The sequence below is a fragment of the Petaurus breviceps genome, unplaced genomic scaffold (genome assembly GCF_028583685.1).
Source record: "Petaurus breviceps papuanus isolate PSGF00001 unplaced genomic scaffold, PetGlider_PUasm1.0 90825, whole genome shotgun sequence".
NCBI classification, from domain to species: domain Eukaryota; kingdom Metazoa; phylum Chordata; class Mammalia; order Diprotodontia; family Petauridae; genus Petaurus; species Petaurus breviceps.
This window is the reverse complement of record NW_027187353.1, coordinates 22,812,712-22,830,945: the sequence shown is the minus strand read 5'-3', so window position 1 is coordinate 22,830,945 and position 18,234 is coordinate 22,812,712. Positions and strand designations below refer to the sequence as shown.

Genomic DNA, 18,234 nt, shown 5'->3' with positions numbered 1-18,234 from the left:
AAACAAAAGAATTATTTTAAATTTTATTAATCCCAACTGAAATCTTAATCCCATAATAATTAAAAGACTACAAGGAAAAGCAGTTAAGATTATTTAGAAACCAGAAGGAAAATGATGGATTCACATTGGGAAGCTAAAGGAAAAATCCAGGCAGAAGCCTCATAAGGAATCCAAAAAGTTATTCTTTTCAAATTTATTTTTTGAATGGAGGATTCATATAGCATTCTGAAAAGGAAACAATAAAGAGTGAGTGGCTCACTCACATCACCAGATACAGGCCTGACATCTAAAATGTACAATTAAAACCAGGCTCTTCAGGAATGTAAGCTCCTATTTCAAGATCAACCATCAGCTTTGTCACTAAACAAAAAACACTTGAGATTATGTTTTACCAATCTGATTTTCCTATTTCCTATAATAAGATAATTATACATCATTTTATGTCATCAAAAAGACAATATGAAACCTCAAGATATAAATAATATGGTAATGAGGACATCATATTCACATGGTGCCTACTACGTGCCAGGCACTGGGCTAAGCGCTTTACAACCATTATCTCATTTGATCTTCACGACAACCCTGGGAGAAGGAAAGCAGGCTGCGAGAGGTGAAGTGATTGGTCAAATGTCTGAGGCTGCATCTGAATTCCAGTTTTCCTGACTCCAGGTCAGGGACACTGCAGCACTACCTAGGCACATAATGTCCTGCATTAAGTCACCAGTTTTTCTGAAGGATCAATCTTAACCACTCTCACCAAAGCTAAGTCTCTCATTATTCTATCTGGAATATTAAAAAAGCCTTGGCCAATGTATTTCCATATGGCATGATGGCAGAGAGAAGCATATGCCCCCACTAAGGGGGGTTATAAATGTTTTACAGTCGGCTCTTGGAGGGGAGGATGGTGCACAGAAAACACATTTTTAGTTTAATCTGCACCATTAGCATTTCTCCGTGGCTTTAACCTAGACAATCAACAAAACAACAAATCGAGCCCTGATTCTCTCTATTGGCTGTTTTTCAAGGCACAGATGCTCACAATGAAAACTTAACAATCTGCTTTCTTCAACCAGGCTCCATCTCCCCTGAGCACTACTGTGGACAAAGTCTTCAGTTCTCAATCTCATTCTAAAAACAAGATGGGAAGCAGAATTGTTAGAGGAGATTTATGCCTAGTTCTTCATGGGAAAGAAAGAGGATTTATATATTCATGTTGATGGATGGATGTATCTTTGGAGAAATAATCAATTCACAATGTCTGAAGCACCAAATTGCCTCTAAGATAAACGAGAAATATCTCTGAATAGTTCTGAGCTCCCAGCCCATCTTCCCAGCCTCACTAGACAGTACTTCGATCCAGCCAGTCCTCATTCCCAATATTACATGTCTCCCTGCTCCATGCCATGACACTGGTACCCTACACACACTCCCCTCCTGACCATCATCTCATGTAAATCTTCTCTTCCTTTAAGATGCAGCCTAAATTGCAGAAATGTGTTTTGCATGACTTCCTCCATATAAAGGGTATCATATTTCCTGCCTTCTCAATGCATGGGGCAGGGAATAGAGGGAGGAGACAAGTTGGTACTGAAAATAAAAGTAAAATAAAATTCCTAGGAAAAAAAGATGAATCCCAAGCATTACCTTCTACATGAGGCTTTTCCCAGTCCCCCAAACACTAGATTTCCTCCCTTTCAAACTACATTCTATTTAAATATGTTGCAATGGGGCAGCTAGGTGGCACAGTGAATACAGCACTATCCCAAGAGTCAGGAGGACCTGAGTTCAAAGTCATCCTCAGACACTTAACATTTACTAGCCGTGTGACCTTGGGCAAGTCCCTTAACCCCAATTGCCCCTCCAAAAAGCAAAAAAATAAAAATAAATAAAAATAAATATGCTGTAATATTTGTATTTATTCACTTTCTATTTATGCCACATATATTTTGATGCACGCTTCTTGTCTCCCCCATTAGAATACAAGCTTATTGTGAGTATAAATGATTCTTTCTTTGTATGTGTGTTTCCAGCACTTGGCACACAGGAGCTTAATACATACTTCTTGATTGTTGCTAAAAAGCAATCAAAAGGTAGAACTCAGGGGCAGCCAGGTAGCACAGTGAGTAAGAGCACCGGCCCCAGAGTCGGGATGACCTGGGATCGAATCTGGACTCAGATACTTAGCACCACACCCAGAAATAACTGGCCGTGTAACCTTGAGCAAGTTACTTAACCCCAATTGCTTAAAAAAAAAAAGGTAGAACTCAAGTATTACTGACAGTGAGGAAGTACCTCAGGTGACTGTGGTTGAGCCATGACAGGATGGAGAGTAAAAGCCAGCTAAGAACAGTAGTTAAATACATACAAAACAAGAAGATTCTGAGTAGAAAACTAGTGAGAATTTTGTGACTGCTCTTGCAGATTTCAGAAAAGAACCCTGGTTCCTTGCTAAGGAACCAAAGGTATGGCCACCCTACTCCTTGGGATGCTGTTACTTAGAGCAGAAGAACAGAGTCTCTACAGAGCAAGAGTAGTTTGTTGGCCACTATGAGCCTATGAACTCAGCAACCCAATATGCCCTTATCTGGGATTTTCTTGACAAAGATACAGGAGTGGTTTGCCTTTTCCTTCTCCAGCTCATGTTACAGATAAGGAGCGACACGCCCAGGGTCACACAAGCTAGCAAATGTCTAAGATCTCAAAATCATAACAATGAGTCTTTCTGAATCCAAGCCCAGTACTCTATCCACATACCACCTACCTGCTCCCTCCCCCTTAAAAATTTTTTAAAATACTTGTTCTGGTACTATTAGTGTTCAATTTTATACTTATGTGGTTTTACCCTTCATTCTTAACTTTCTCCCGCCCTCCTGCCCCCACATATACCTCTCTGAAAAATAATTTCAGTGTTCAGAATGTTCATTTGCCATCTTTGGGTGAGGTGGAAGATTGGTTTAGGACTCAGGATAAAAATGTTCAGACTTGGTAATTTTTATCAGCAATTCCTTTTCTCTTTTGGACTATACTCACTGGGCTGGTGAGATCACAGACTCATAGTGGCCAAGAGCAGGTTAACAAACTACTCGTTCTACAGAGACCATAATATTCACAGTTTTCTATTATCTCCTCCTTCATCCTGTCTCAAATGATGAAGTGGCCTTACTCCTAACCGAGGCCAACCTCTCTCCTTGTTCAGGTGACCCTGCTCCATCCCATCTCCTCTACCACCATCACTCTTTCAATTCTCTTTAATGTCTCCCTGTCTTCCATCTCCTTCCACATTGCTGGAAAATATGCCCCTGAAAAGCCCTCATTTGATTCTTTCACCCCCACCATGCTATCCTGTATCTTTCCTGCCTTTTGTGGCAAAACTCTTCCAAGAGAGGTCCATCTACAAAGAGGGCTCTCTTTTTCCTTAAACCCATTAATTAATCATTTGATCATCTCATCAGCACCCATGCATTTAATTGCCATCTTTGTGCTGATGATTCTCAATTCTACCTTTGCTGTACCAATCTCTCTGCTAACCTCTAACCACACATTTCCAACTACTTTTCAGTCATCTCACACTGGAGGTCCAATAAACATCTTAAACTCAACAATCCAAAACAGAACTCATTATTTTTTTCCCTAAACTGTCCCCCTCTCCAAAGTTCTCTATTACTTTAGAGGCCCCACCTTCCATCATCCCACTCCCCCAGGTCTGCAGACTAAGTACCATCCTTGACTTTTCACTCTCTCACCCACCATATCCAACGCGTTAACAAGGCCTGCTGATTTCACTGTACACACGTCTTGAACAGGCCTCCTTTTCCCCTCCAATACTACCACCACCCCAGTGAAGGCCTCCATCCCCTCATGCCTGGGTTACTGTCACTGCCTACCAGGTAGCTTCCCTGCCACAAGTATCTGCCCACTGCAGTCCATCCTCCACTCAGCTGCCTAAGTGATTTTTGTAAAATGAAGGCTCTGACCATGTCACCTCCTCTCCTTAATCAATTCCATTGATTCCTCATATCCAGAATAAAATACAAAATTCTGTTAGGCATTTAAAGTCCTTCACAACCTAGTTCAGCCCCATCCCTTCCAGTCTTACTTTACTTCACACTCCCCACTTCAATCTAGTAACAAAGGCATCCCTGGTTGTTCCCCAAACAAGACATTCCATCTCTCAGCTCCAGGCATCTTCTCTGGCCGTCCCTCAACTCTGCAATAGTCTCCCTCTTCATCTCTGTTAATTATTTCTTGTTTGTCCCGTACAGGGTTTTTGTATAGATTTGTTTGCTTGTTGCCTCCCCCATTGGATCATGAGCTCTTTAAGGGCAGGGACTATCTTTCCCAAGCACTTTTGCACAGTGTCTGGCACATAGTAGGCACTTAATTAATGCTTACTGACTAACTGATTGACTTACCTTAATTCCAGGGAGGTTAGGTCTAGAAACCTCCAACTGAGATGGCTGAAAGAGTGAACAAAAGAACTAGTCCAGGTGGGTTTACCAACCACTTCAAGGTTTGGAGACAAAGACTTTACCATTAGGTCACATCCTATGAAGACTCTGAATGTTCTAATAGACTCATACCTATGGTACCAGCTAGGAGAGGTCACTAAATTGTCTATATGATAAAACAGCAGAGATGTCATTTCTTCATCTAAACTGTGTACTGCTAAACGTGAAGGTTACTGCAGAGGAGTAAGGAAGAGTGAGCAAAATACCAGAGCAGAGCTACTTATGCATCCACCATCAAAGTCAGAGGTCGAAATGGACTGAGGCCAGGAGACCATGTGAACAATAAAAAATGTGTCTAAATGCCCAACACAATATGGCACTTAAATACGACACTTAAACTTAACATAAAAATTCTAAAACAAGACAAAAATGTTTTCATGACAAAATGGAAAAGGGAGTCATTAGCTGCTCTCTTGCTAACTGTTCTCCCCTACAACGAATGTACAGGCACATCACAGACAAAGAGGAGATGAAAACTAAAAGCATTTCTTAAAGAGAACTAAGGCAGAAGAATCTTTAGCAGGCTTCTGACAGGAAGTTTTGGCTTCTATCTAAATCTAGAATAAAGTGAGTTACAAATAAACAGTGACATAGCTAACAAAGCCACAGGCAAGGAAAGAGAAAATAAACATACCCTATGCAGTATTTCCAAAACCTTTAGAGCAGTGTGGAGGAAGCTGTTGAAAACCCTTCTTTCAGAAGGGGGAATTCCGACCTTGTAGAGTTTCAAAAGATGAACCACGACTTCCTTGAACAACTCCACTATTTTGAGGAACAAGGGAGGTTCAAGTACAGACCACCAGTTTTCTGTGATTAAAGGATGAACATGTAAATAAAATATACACAAACCACCACCCCCACTAAGTTTTTTCTATCCTAACATTTCAACAAATGGGAAAAAAAAAGAACAGCAGCATCTTCCTGGACATGTTTTAGCCTTTATTTGTACCTTTGGATTTCTTAGTGTAAAATCAAGTAAGATACAGAGTCAATAGAAGATATTTAAAAGACACGATCTTAACATCTAATCACAACTGTTTTAAATATTCAAATACCTAAGAAACAATTAAATTTAAAATATCTAAACTACAAAAGCTTTATTGCTGTTAAGTCACAGATTTTTTTCAAGTACTATTTTCTTATCGAACATAACAGAGATTTTCCACACAAGTATATTTATGAGGGAATACAATTTTGGAAACTGGAGTGAAAAAGCCAAATGTCACAAAGCTGTGTGTTGGACCTCTGAGAACATCTGCCTTTGGTTTTCCCAACTTCTGCACTAGGCAAGCCATGTGCCACTAACTTCAAGTCTCGTATATTCAAGAACTGGCCTCTCCACAGGCGAAGGACAAAAATATCAGAATAGCAGGAAGCAGCATTCTGCAGCTGTCAAGTACTCGCTGAATTCTGATGCAGAGCCTGTCTCTACTATGCCTTTACCTGGAATGATGATATGTGACTCCCTGTCTGGACCCATGTTCCTTGTGATGATCTTCCTTACCTGCTCAGTTTGCTCCTGTGGCCTGAGCCTTTCTTAATGTTCTTACCTGTGCATACCCCACCCTGGACTTGTAGGCTGCCAGTAAGTTATACAAGCCAGTTACATAGCCAGAAATGAGTACAGGAAGGCCTGTTTTGGGGTGCAGAGAAGTGATTACATCAAAGTAAAGAGGTCTGCAACAAGGAAGCAAAAAATATGCAAAGAGAATAACAAGGAATTAAAGTAAAGATGATCCAGCATTCCAGGAAATGACTCCTGAATCAGGAGCCAACAACTGAGGGAAAAGGTCCAGAAAAAAAAATGTCAGAATTCAAGAAGCACTTGATGTTCTGCTCTAAGCAGGATCCCTGGAGGCTTGATAATGCAGGTAACTGAGAATTCTGGCTCAGCAAAAAGAAGGGATGTGATCAAACACTGTATCTGTCAAGCCCCTCCTAAGGGAAGCATGCCATGTTAACCCAAAGAAGAGTAATGCATCATCCTTTCCCTCATGGAATGTACAGACTTGTAGTAGAAATATAGACATATACAGAAATAACCATACTATAAGGTATAATGTGAATATGAATAAAAGAAGCATGAACTGTTATATTAGCTATAAAATGGTAGAGACTACTGAGGAAACAGGAGGAACTGCTTCATGGAAGGGACTGTATTTGAGCTGGGCTTTGAAAAGACAGATAGAAATTGAAAAGGTGGAGTTAGGACAAATAAGGGTACATTTCAAGCAGAAGAAATAATATAAGCAATAGAAAGAATAAGGAAACTATAGGGAATGTTGATGGCAAATGCAGTGCAGTCTGACTAGAAATGAGGGTATATGAAGGAGAAGAGTATAAGGGAGGGTAGAGCCTGAAAAGTCAGAACTGAGACTCTGGACTTAATTGGTTTTCTAAAGGGATATTACAATTAGTGCTTTGGCAAGACTAAAATGGCAGCAGTGGGCAGGTATGAATGTCACCCCCTACTCAATAAACTCCATTGGTTCCTGGTGTCATTTTTAATCCTTCTTAACCTAGTCCCTCCTGCCTTTCCAGACTTCTTGTACCTTACTCCGAACACAAATTCCACTTTGACTCTGGTCTCCAGGCTGTTTCCACATACAAGACACTCCTTGGCTCAAGGCATTCTCTCTGGCTGTCCCCCACATCTGGAACACTCTCCCACTCTTCTACTAACTTTGTAGGCTTCCTTTAAGTCTCAACTAAAATATCTTTTACTGAAAGTCTTCCCTGACCTCTCTTAATTCTAATACCTTCCCTGTTAATTATTTCCTGTTTATCCTATAAATAGCTTGTTTGTACATACTTGTTTGTTCATGGTCTCCCCAATGAGAACAGGAGATCCTGGAAGGTAGGCACTATCTTTTGTCTCTTTTTGTAAACCAGGAACATAGCAGGTACTGACTGACTAGAAACCAGAAAACCAATCAGGAGGCTACAGCAACTGTCCAGATGAGTAACATTACTATCAGAGGCATTATGAAACTGAGGGTGCAATGCACTATTGTGTTCTAACATATTTAGGAAAAATAAGAAAGGGAACTACATGGGAATGCTGGGAAATGGGAAGATGAAACGAGCACTGAGTGAGGCAACAGTAAGTTAGGGGAGGCAGGAGGGGACATACACTGCCAGACGCTCAGCATGTTCACAGAAAACATCTTACCAAGTACTCTCAATGGAGCTTTTTCGAGATTCACTAGTGCAGTTCCAAAGGGAATGGCTATTGTTGTGAAATTATTGGAATCGCTCATCAGTGGACATTCTGGTAAAATGAGATAAAACCTCAATGCTTCAACATCAGGTAAGGAACTAGTCAGTTTTGGAAGAAGATTCTTTTCCAAACTAGCTGCCACCTACATTTTAAACAGAAAATAAGACCTATTTAATTTACACTGAACATTACTCCCCCACCCCCCCAAAAAAAAACCTTCAATAAAGAAAATAGGAAATTGAAAGAAAAAAGTATAAGATAAAATCAGAAATTGAAAAACACCACAGTGTAGCCTAAAAATTCACGTCTAAGCCTTTCAAGCAAATTTACAAAGTTAAAGATATTGTTGGTGGAAACTCAACCCTTTGCTCCTTCTCGCAATACAACCTGCACACAAAACTCAAGTTTAAAAAGCTCCACTGGTGTCACTACATAAGAGCTTAGCTATCAAGGCTTGTTCAGCATTTAACAACAGCTACACCATATAAAATGCAATAAATACACAACAGGTAAACATTACTATAATTAGTATCCAATACCATAATATACAAAAGTACATCATGGTTGAAAAAACATCTAATGGCAAACAAAACGGAGAAAAATTATTTGCTAACTTCACAATTATCTTTTCCTCCCAGACTTGACATTTCTGACTACTAATATGCTATTACTAATTAGAAAAAAACAAATTACTATAAATGTTTTCAAAAACATTTAAAATGTCTTTTAAGAAAGAAGATCACAGAATGAGTCTTGCAGGATAAATTATGCAAAATAAGAAAAACCCTTTAAGACAAACCTGCTGAGCTATCAAAGGGTGGTCAGGTTGTATAAGTTTGTGAAAGAGAAGTCTAGCAGCATTCATATCAACCCCTGAGAACTTGGAGCCCGTTCTATAGTGATCATCATTGCTAAAAAAATTAAAATAAAAATATTCTCAGTAGGTAATAAGAAATCAGGTAAGCTTTCTTATTCAGTAATATAATTAGTGACATTCAAATACAGTAAAAGACTGACACTTACCTAATAGCTAAGAAACTGCCATTTAGACAAGCAGCCGAAGAAAAGGTTCCATCAATCTCACTGAATAAAAATTTGGAACACAGAAATTGACATGTTAGTTTTTCATTTGTTTGTTCTTATCATTTATATGAATATTTAAATTCTCTTCATTATCACAGTGCTTTGAACTTGATGCTCAAATAGTGAATCTATAAATTATGCTAATGAATGAATATTGATTCACCAGGTACTATTATCAATTAACTCTGGAATATTTATTTAAATGTTTCTCTGACTCATTTCCTTAAAACAAACAGTTTGGGTTTTTTTAGTTATCATGACTAAAATATATGTATATAATAGTGGATTATAGTGCTGGTTTTGAAATGAAGACCTCCTGGGTTCAAATTCTACCTCTGACTTAAAATGTTTTGTGACCCTGGGAAAGTAATGTAATTTCCTTACACAAATCCCTAGGCCTCAAGTATTAACTCAATTGGTTGTTGAAAGACACTAACCACCACAGAACCTTTGTGCACTACAACACAAAATATGTATTTCTAGGATGTAATGCATCTTTAAAAAATATTTTTTTGACATTGCTTTATAGGCTTTTCAAAAATACTTTTAGTTTTGGGGAATGTGGGTTCCAAAACTGTTTTAATACACAAATACAAAAAAGATTAAATATGCCCTTTTGTCAAAATATGGGAAATTCTTTTGAAATTTTTAACATGCAAAATATAAATAAGATGTCTATAATAAGACCAGAAAGCATATGTGTCATAATAAAAATTGGTCAAATGGAAGGAGACAAAGAGAGATAATTAAGATCTAGACTGTGAGGCTGCATAGGATAGAGGGGTAGTTAGGTGGCATGATAATGCTCTAGGCCTGGAGTCAGAAAGCCCTGACAGACAGACACTAGCTGTGTGACGCTGGGCAAGTCACTTATCCCTGTTTGCTTCAGTTTCTTCACATGTAAAATGAGCTAGAGAAAGAAATGGCAAACCATTCCACTATCTTTACCAAGAAAACTCTCCCAAAAAGGGGCCATGAAAAGTGAAACATGACTGAACAAAAATAATATCATGTGACAAGTGCTGACTTTGAAGGAACAATACCTAGGTTCAAAAATCCTGATGGACACTGCTATCTCTATGACCTCAGAAAAAATCACTTCCTGCCTGGGTCTCAGTTTCCTCCTCCAGGCAGAGGTCCCCTTCTAGCATGGTTCATGGTACACAGTAAGCACTTAATAATTCTTTTTCATTCATTTATTCATCTATGGTACTATGTGACCTATAGCTATGGAGTTTAAAACATTTTAACATTCTCTTATAATTTAGGTGATTCTGACATGGTACCCTAAATGGAAAATCCCAAGTAAAACTGATTCTATATTTCACTATTTTTGTCACATATGAAGTGTATGTTTTATCACTGCTGATAATTTTCTTCCTTACTTGGCTACTTCCAAGGGAAACCTTCCAGAGGAGTAGCTCATCCATTTTTGAATGAGAGATTCATTTATAGTCCAGATCTGCTTTGAAGGGTCAGGACATCTAAAATCATCTGGTGGTCCAAGGCTCTAAATTGTGAAAGAGGCAAACAAATGTAAAGAAAGAAGTGAGCTTTAAAAAAAAAAAGAAAAATAATAATGAACTTTGACTTTCCTCGTCATCCTACAATTTAGAATTGCCCACATTAAGACAGAAATGGATTATTATTAAAGAAGTAAAAAAATATCAAAAGGGCTTTGACGTGTGAATTTGTTTTGTAGATCAGAAGGCAGAGAGAAGGGATGAAGCTGTAGTGCTGAGCCAGAGGTGCCCGGAGCGACGAGGGGAAAGAGAAACATGGCGCAGGGCTGAGCACTCACAGAGCAGAGCTAGGGGGCGGCAGGCCTTCCTTACAGGGCTAATGGACCAAAGATTCAGGTGAAAGCTACCACTTATACCCCTCTCCTTAAGCATCAAAGAAAATTCAGAAATCATCTGCTCCTTCTCTAGTTTCCCCTCCCAATCCATATCCATGAACAGATACCATAGCATACTCAATTTCTTTACCCTAACGTAACCTGAATTTCTGTCGCAATCACACAGAGGCCAGCTGTCAGCCAGAGATAAACAAAAATTCAAACTAGTGTGGAAGTCAAACCTCTGCCTAGATGTTAGAAATTTTCCTGACTGGGGGCTCTTAAATACTGTGATCATACTCCTAATTTTTATTTTAATATAAATTCCACAAAGTAGCAAAGGAGGGGACCTCAATGACTTTGCAAACAATTATACTGTTCCAGGTTAAAAAAAATGAGCTAATGGCTCTAAGAGGATATGGCTAATTAAATTTCCAGAGAAAAAAGGGATAGAGAAAGAGAGGATAGAGACTGTCCTAATGGCCAAAGTAACACCCACAACTACCAGTCTGAAGGAAAGTACTCAATAGTTTCTTGTTTTATACTAAACAACTTGGATACATAATGCATGTCTCCAAAATAAGAATTCTGTGAAGCATTTTTAAAAAGTTATATGGGGGGAAGCCGAAGAATCTGAGCTGCCATGTTCCTCTCCTCGTCACTCCAGGCAGGGGCCACCGGTCTCGTCACCCACTAGGGGAGACAGATGAGATGCTTACACAAAACAACTGTGCAAAGTGGAGTTGGAGGAGCCTTATTTGTGCGTAGAGATACTCCTGAAAATAACCTAGATACTCCATTTGATTCCACACCAGAAAACTACAAGAGGATAGAAGCAATTGTAAAGAATTACCCAGAGAGACATAAAGCAGCAGCTGTGCTTCCAGTACTGGACTTAGCCCAAAGTTAGAATGGATGGTGGCCCATCTCTGTCATGAACAAGGTTGCTGAAATTTTACAAGTACTTCCAATGAGAGTATATGAAGCAGCAACTTTTTATACAATGTATAATCAAAAGCCATTGGAAAGTACCACATTCAAGTCTGCTTCGAGATTCTGACAGCATACTGGAGGCCATTCAAAAAAAGCTGAGTATTAAGGTTAAAGAAACTACACCTGAGTAGCTTTTCACACTAACAGAAGTGAAATGTTTAGGTGCCTGTGTAAATGTACTGATGGTACAAATAAATGATAATTACTATGAAGATTTGACACCTAAAGATATTGAAGAGATAATTGATGAGCTGAAAGCTGGCAATGTTCCAAAACCCAGACCAAGGAGTGGATGTTTCTTTTGTGAGCCAGCTGATGTTCTTATATCTTTGACTAAGCCACCAAAGGACCTGATTTGGTGTGCAGTCAGGCCTCTAAGTAATTTGTATGACTTTGTCTAAAAACCCCAAACAGAGCTGTTAAAATATTTCTCCATACATTTAAAATAAAATAAAACTAATCTCTGCTCCCCCCCCCAAAAAAAAGTTATATGAACTTGAAAATAGTTTACACGACTATATTTTTACCTGTGGACAAGAATAATGGGAGAAACTTTGGTCACCACCTGAAAAAATTCTTTTAACACAGAAGTATTCTTCACCATCTGTAAAAAGAATAATATGTAAACTATTAAAAATGCAAGGCTTCTGTACTGCACTTGAGACATCTGCTTCTGCTTCCTGATACAATGACTCTCCTAACATGATGCAGCCTTTCACACACAATCATGGAATCCATGACAGAAAGTAAAGTGACGCTCAGATTTCCAGAAGGATCAGAATGACCAAATCAAATACGATGTGGGTTGCAGTGCAGGAGCATATATTAATTAACAAGCTCTTGTAGAAAATGGCAGAAGGGGCAGCTAAGTGGCGCAGTAAGAAAAGGGCTGGCCCCGGAGTCAGGAGGACCTGAGTTCAGTTCCAGCCTCAGACACTTAACATCCACACAAAAAAAACCTAGCCTTGTAACCTTGGGCAAGTTATTTGCCCTCCAAAAGGCAAAAAAAAAAAAAAAAAAAGAAAATGGCAGAGACCTAATCCACCACACTCTTCCAAGTGTGTGCCTGCATTAACACTCAATTTCCCTTTACATTCCTATTTAAGACCACATAAGTTCCATTATTAAAATGTATCTTTTTCAAAGGCTGGAACATTGGCATAGTTGTTTCTATAGCCCTCTCAGGATTTAGCATTGAGACCTGTGAGACAGGAGGCCCTCAAAAACTACTGAAATTATTGCAAACATTACATAAGTTCTTTAAAATTTAGGGCAAAAAAGGAGTACAGTATACAAGAGGAATAAAGAGGGGTGATGAACATAATAATGAATGAGTGAAAAAATATTCACCTAAGGACAGCTAATTAGAACTAGGGGAAATATAATGAAATTAACAATGTTAATTCTAACATTAAGTGTTAAAATTAACAATGTTTATTTATTTACTAATAAAATTGTTTTTAGTTGGTATTTTACATTTGAAATATAACCAGGATATAATTTTTTTTATTTGCATGAGAAATAGAATTCAAGTAATTTTTTTTTTTCTCCTTTAGGATTAAGGATGAACAGCCCTTCCCTCAAGGCAGAATAAGCTAAGAAATATAAAGTACTTATAAAGTATGCATCAGGAACTGTGCTAACATAACACAAGTTTTAAGCTAGGAAAACCACATCCCCCCCCCCCCCCCCCCCCCCCCCCCCCCGGGCTGTAATTTCACTGGTGCAGGAAACTATTAGTGAGGAAACAGCCTCTCTAACAATTAAGACTAACAACTGACTCTGAGAGAGGGACACCATGCTCCCTTTTAAAAACAACTGCATTTCCCTCAAAAGGCACATAAATATCATGGGGCTAAAAAGGATAAGTGGAGAATTCTAGAGAAAAAGCCTGTCTCGCAGTCATTCATCTGTTACCTTCTCTTTAAACTTTAGCATTCCCCCAAATCCTTATGGATTCTGTTCATCCCCCAGAAAGAGACTGGGCAGAACTAGCTCTGTCAATCACTGGGTTCTGAAGCTTTACCCCAGCAACTAGTTTAACCCTCTACAATAATCATCTACAACATTGTGAATGTAAATTTATATCTTAATTACATTTACATATACTTGGAAAATCCCCAACTTTGAATTATGATCAGCAAATTCAATTTGCGCAACATTCTGTGCCTTTCAAAATACTAGTACTTTAGCTAATTTGATATTTTTCATCAATCCAGTGAGCTAGACAAATAGTCTGAGTCCTTTTATTCCCATTTCACAGATAGGATCAGTGAGTTAATGATATCGCTAAAGGCAAAATCCAGGTCTCCTGACCCCCAACTACTCTAGGACTCTTTCTATACCAAACATAAATGCCCAAAGTTTTTACAACATTAATCAGGATTTCTCAAAAGGGGTGTCAGAATTAATGTTTATAAAGTACTCTGGTTTTCAATGGAATTGCCTGTAATATAAATCTGGTTAGTTGTGCTGTACAGTCAAAGGTATGATTTTTATTAATTTTTAGACAAAGTTGATTCTTGAGTAAATATGCTTAATCACTGAAAGACTGATAGTCAATATCATAGAATGGAATAGATTTGTTACGAAATTAATAATGCTAAATAGCATTCATTTTAATAGACAATTGCTTGATCCCACCAATTTTATTTCGGGTATATTGCAGAAAGCAGAATCAAATATCTTTACAAATCAAAACCCCTGATTTATTTTTTTAACCTCAGACTTCACAAAAACTCAAAAAAATTTTTTTTTCTTTGTACTTTTAACAGTTTTATAGAGTTCTCTGGACAAAGTATACACTGAATCACTATATGTAAACTTTTCAGTGGAATTGTTACATAATAGTAGAATTAAGTGATTTGAATCCTGTCTCCACATGGACCTTCCTGGTTGACAGGATCACTCTTTTGAAGTCAAAGTAGACTTGATCAATATGTAGCTGGAGTGACTGCAGGTGCATTGGGGTCATGGAAGAGCGGGTGAGTGGCAACAAAATCAGCATACCCTTTTCCTAGCTTGCTATGGGTTTTTTTTTTTTAACTCTTCAATTTGAAAAAATTTACAAGCATTTATTTGATCTCACACCCACTGTAATGGGAATGGGAATTTGAAGATCTTCTCTGCTCCTTAATAGACATAGGGGGAATGTGAAGACCTCCCCTGCTCTGAAAGTAAACTCTGCCCCCGATAGGCTGAATGTAGTCACATGGAGCCTGTGGTGGGAGGAGTTTGCTGAATGGAAGCAGAGCCTACAGGAAGCTGGCAGTCAGAGCTAGCCAGACTCTGGGGGAGAAAGGACACTCGTTAAGGAGATAGAGAGGTTTGTGAGTAAATACTGATCTTGTATTGGTTGGCTGTATTGGAAGGCTGAAGGATACTGTGGCTCTCAGCATTATCATGGCTTCTGAGTATCTTTGGTACTATGATGGAATGGGCTTAGTGGTTTTGGGATTCAGTTTTCTGGCGTCTAAATAAATGCTTCAGTTCTGTCCTCTATCTGGAGAGTTTGGCATATTTTGCGATCGAACGTCACGCGACACTTATAGTCACAGTCTTTATCCTGATTGTGGGCCCTGTAAATATTGCATTGGTGCTACACCCACCTTCCCCTACTGAAGGGGGAAAAGCTTTTGTCACAACTTAGCCAAGTGGAACAAAACAAAGACCGTGCATGAGCTCCACCCCACAATCTAGTAACAAACCCATTCCATTCTACAATATTGACATCATTCTTGCAGTGACTGAGCACACTGCATTCAAGAATCAACTCTGTCTAAAAATTAATAAAAATCATGCCTTTAGCTGTACAGCACAACTAACAGTACCCCACGCCCTGCCTATCTCTCCCTTACCATCAGAAGGAACACAGCAGCCAATCATTCCATCAGTGACCTAGGAACCACACTTGGTCACTGATACAGGTCACATGAAGGTGAAGATTTTTATAGTCTTAACTGTCCAGGGTAGATTTTTAACTGTTTACATCACTGTCCTCTGTTCATTCTTACAAACTTTTCCAGGTTTCTCTGAAAAAGTCCTTTTTATTACTTCTTATAAAACAACAGCACACTACATTCATAATCCAAATTTTTTCTAGCTATTCTAAACTTCTGGGCAACTCCTTAGTTTCTAGTTCTTTGCCTCTACAACAAGAGCTACTATCAATATTCTGTTCTTGATTTCTTTGAGGTCTAAATCAAAGGAAATGCCCAGTGAAGTAACTCTGGGAGGCACAGTTCTGAACTACTTCCTAGATCAGAATTCACAGCTCAGCCAACAATTTATCAACATGTCTGTTTTCTCACAATCCCTCCAACATCTGTTATTTTTCTTTTTTTCCTTTTTGTCAATCTGATAGGTATGAAGTAGAACATGAGAATTACATTAATTTACAATTGTCTAATTACTAGTGATTTGGAGAATATTTCATATGGCTGCTGATAGCATGAATTTCTTCCTCTGAAAACAAATTATTCTTATCCTTTCCTTATTTACCAATTGGGGAATGGATCTTATTCTTATAAATTTGAATCAATTCTTGATATGTCTTGGAAATGAGACCCAGAGAAACTTGCAACAAAGATTGCTTTCCAGTTCACAGTTTCCCTTCTAATTTTAGCTTCATCAGTTTTATTTGTACAAAAACCTTCTAAATTTTAAGTAATCAAAACTGTCCAGTTACTCTCCTGGGATCCTTTGTACCCCTTGTCTGGCCTCAATTCTCCCTTATCCATAGGTGCAAAGGTAATCTCTTCCTTAATTCTTTAATTTGTTGATAATATGACTTTTTCCATGTAAACCATGGAGCCACTGGAAGCTTATCTTAGTACATGGTGTGATTCCTCTGGACTGCTTTAGTTTTCCTGGCAGTTCAGCAAATCCTTGCTTGTTTTAACAACTTTCTCTTCTTGTGACATTTGCTCTTTACCACTATCTCCTTTGTGTAGAGGTTGGCCCACTTTTCTGACATTTCTGCTTCCTCTCTTGGCTTAGTGCTTTCACCTGCCGATACTCTTATAACACAGCTCTGCCTTGCCCATTAACTGATGTTTGCATCCATTCCAATTCTATGCAATGCAACAGCAGCTTTGATGCTGATGGGATGGACGCGACAAAGTTATCCAAACATTCTAAGATATGCTGCTTCCATGGGAACAAGAAACATTTATAAGTGATGAATTTTTGGAAAATCAGTATGATTACTTATTGTAGTCATGGTGTTCCAACTGAATTATGGAGAAACTACACAAAAGTCAGTTGTTAGACTATTAGCTTTTGCCTTCTTCCAAGAAACTCATGATGAAATACCAAACATGTCATCAAAAGCTCACAGGCAGGCTAATACCATTAAAATAAATGTGGCCTATTCTCTGAAACATAATGGTGATTAGTAATTTTCCAAAGCGATCCTTTCCTATTTGGTATTTAAAAAACCAACATGTGACTCCATCTTGACATTTGTGTAAATGTAACAAAATGACATCCTTTGGTTTGTCAAAGAATAACATTTTCCTATACATGGAAACTCTGATGCTATTTACCTTTGAAAAAAAGTTAGAGACAATTTCAAATGATACCCTTACAATATAAGCATCAGTATGGATGAAGGACATTGGTTAAGTCTACTCCACACATAAAAGAAGCTTCAATCTTGCTTGCCTCAAAAAAGACACAGAATTTTGCTTCTCACTAAAAGTTACCAGGTTTCACCTCAGACGCCAATAACAACACATCTTCATATTTGGACTCAAGTATCATAACTGAATGAAAATCCCACTCAAAGGGACACAGACATGTAAAAGAGAATGAAAAAACAATTATAAAATGGCAAAAGGATGATCTAAGACATAAAAGAAAAAAATACTTTGACTGTAGTATCTATTCTCAAATTAATGACACACTTACCACTATTTGGTGGACACTTCCCACTGTAAGGGAACCAATTTCCTTTCACCGTGAAAGGGCTTTTTCTGTTGCTTGTTGAACCAGTTCCAAGTTGCCCATTGCCACCGAGCCCAAAAGAATAAATTCTTCCTGATGAAGGCACAAAAGCAGAAGTGTGCTGCCTAGGGCAAAAAGATATAGAAAAAACATAAGACTTAATGTTACCCTCTAAATAATTGTTCTGGAGGCTAATATAGTTTTGTTTATTATTTTTAAAAGAGTTTTAACTGATTAAGTAACCACAGAGATTTAAGAAGTTCTTTAAAAAGCATTTTTCAATGACTTCAATCAGGGCACATTTTCAGTTATAAAACTTAGTGAAAAGTGTAAAGAATACAAGATCCTACTAGATGTAGGACGTAAATGTCTTAAGGGCAAAAGGATTTTTGTTTTCATCTTTGTATCCTCAGCATCTAGGACAAGACCTTGAAGTTAGGCAACAAGCAGTTATGAGCTGCTTACCAGTCAGAGTGTACGGGGTAATCAGAGGGACTATCACCTTTGGGGTGAGGGCTTGCTAAACCCTTTTCAGGGAGGTGGGGGGAGGCTCATCCACCTTTGGTGTCCACCTGATTCACCCAACTCTCACCTGTGGCTCCAAAAAGCTGTAACATGCTGCAGTCATACCTCAGTAAATTGTCGCT

General features: G+C 38.4%; 1 protein-coding gene and 1 pseudogene across 4 annotated transcripts in view; one reads left to right on the top strand and one right to left on the bottom strand.

Annotated features, from left to right (window-relative positions):
• Nucleotides 1-18,234, bottom strand: part of HERC4 (HECT and RLD domain containing E3 ubiquitin protein ligase 4) — a 116,560-nt gene that overhangs the window by 35,621 nt on the left and 62,705 nt on the right. For all 4 annotated transcript variants that reach the window (XM_069071500.1, XM_069071499.1, XM_069071501.1 and 1 more), the window contains 7 exons: nt 17,552-17,712; nt 12,169-12,245; nt 10,197-10,321; nt 8,752-8,811; nt 8,528-8,639; nt 7,681-7,870; nt 5,143-5,315 (listed from right to left, as the gene is read on the bottom strand). In XM_069071500.1, coding sequence (XP_068927601.1) covers nt 5,143-5,315; nt 7,681-7,870; nt 8,528-8,639; nt 8,752-8,811; nt 10,197-10,321; nt 12,169-12,245; nt 17,552-17,712 — 898 coding nt within the window. The remainder of the gene's footprint in view (nt 1-5,142; nt 5,316-7,680; nt 7,871-8,527; nt 8,640-8,751; nt 8,812-10,196; nt 10,322-12,168; nt 12,246-17,551; nt 17,713-18,234) is intronic.
• Nucleotides 10,792-12,161, top strand: LOC138148674 (NADH dehydrogenase [ubiquinone] flavoprotein 2, mitochondrial pseudogene; annotated as a pseudogene).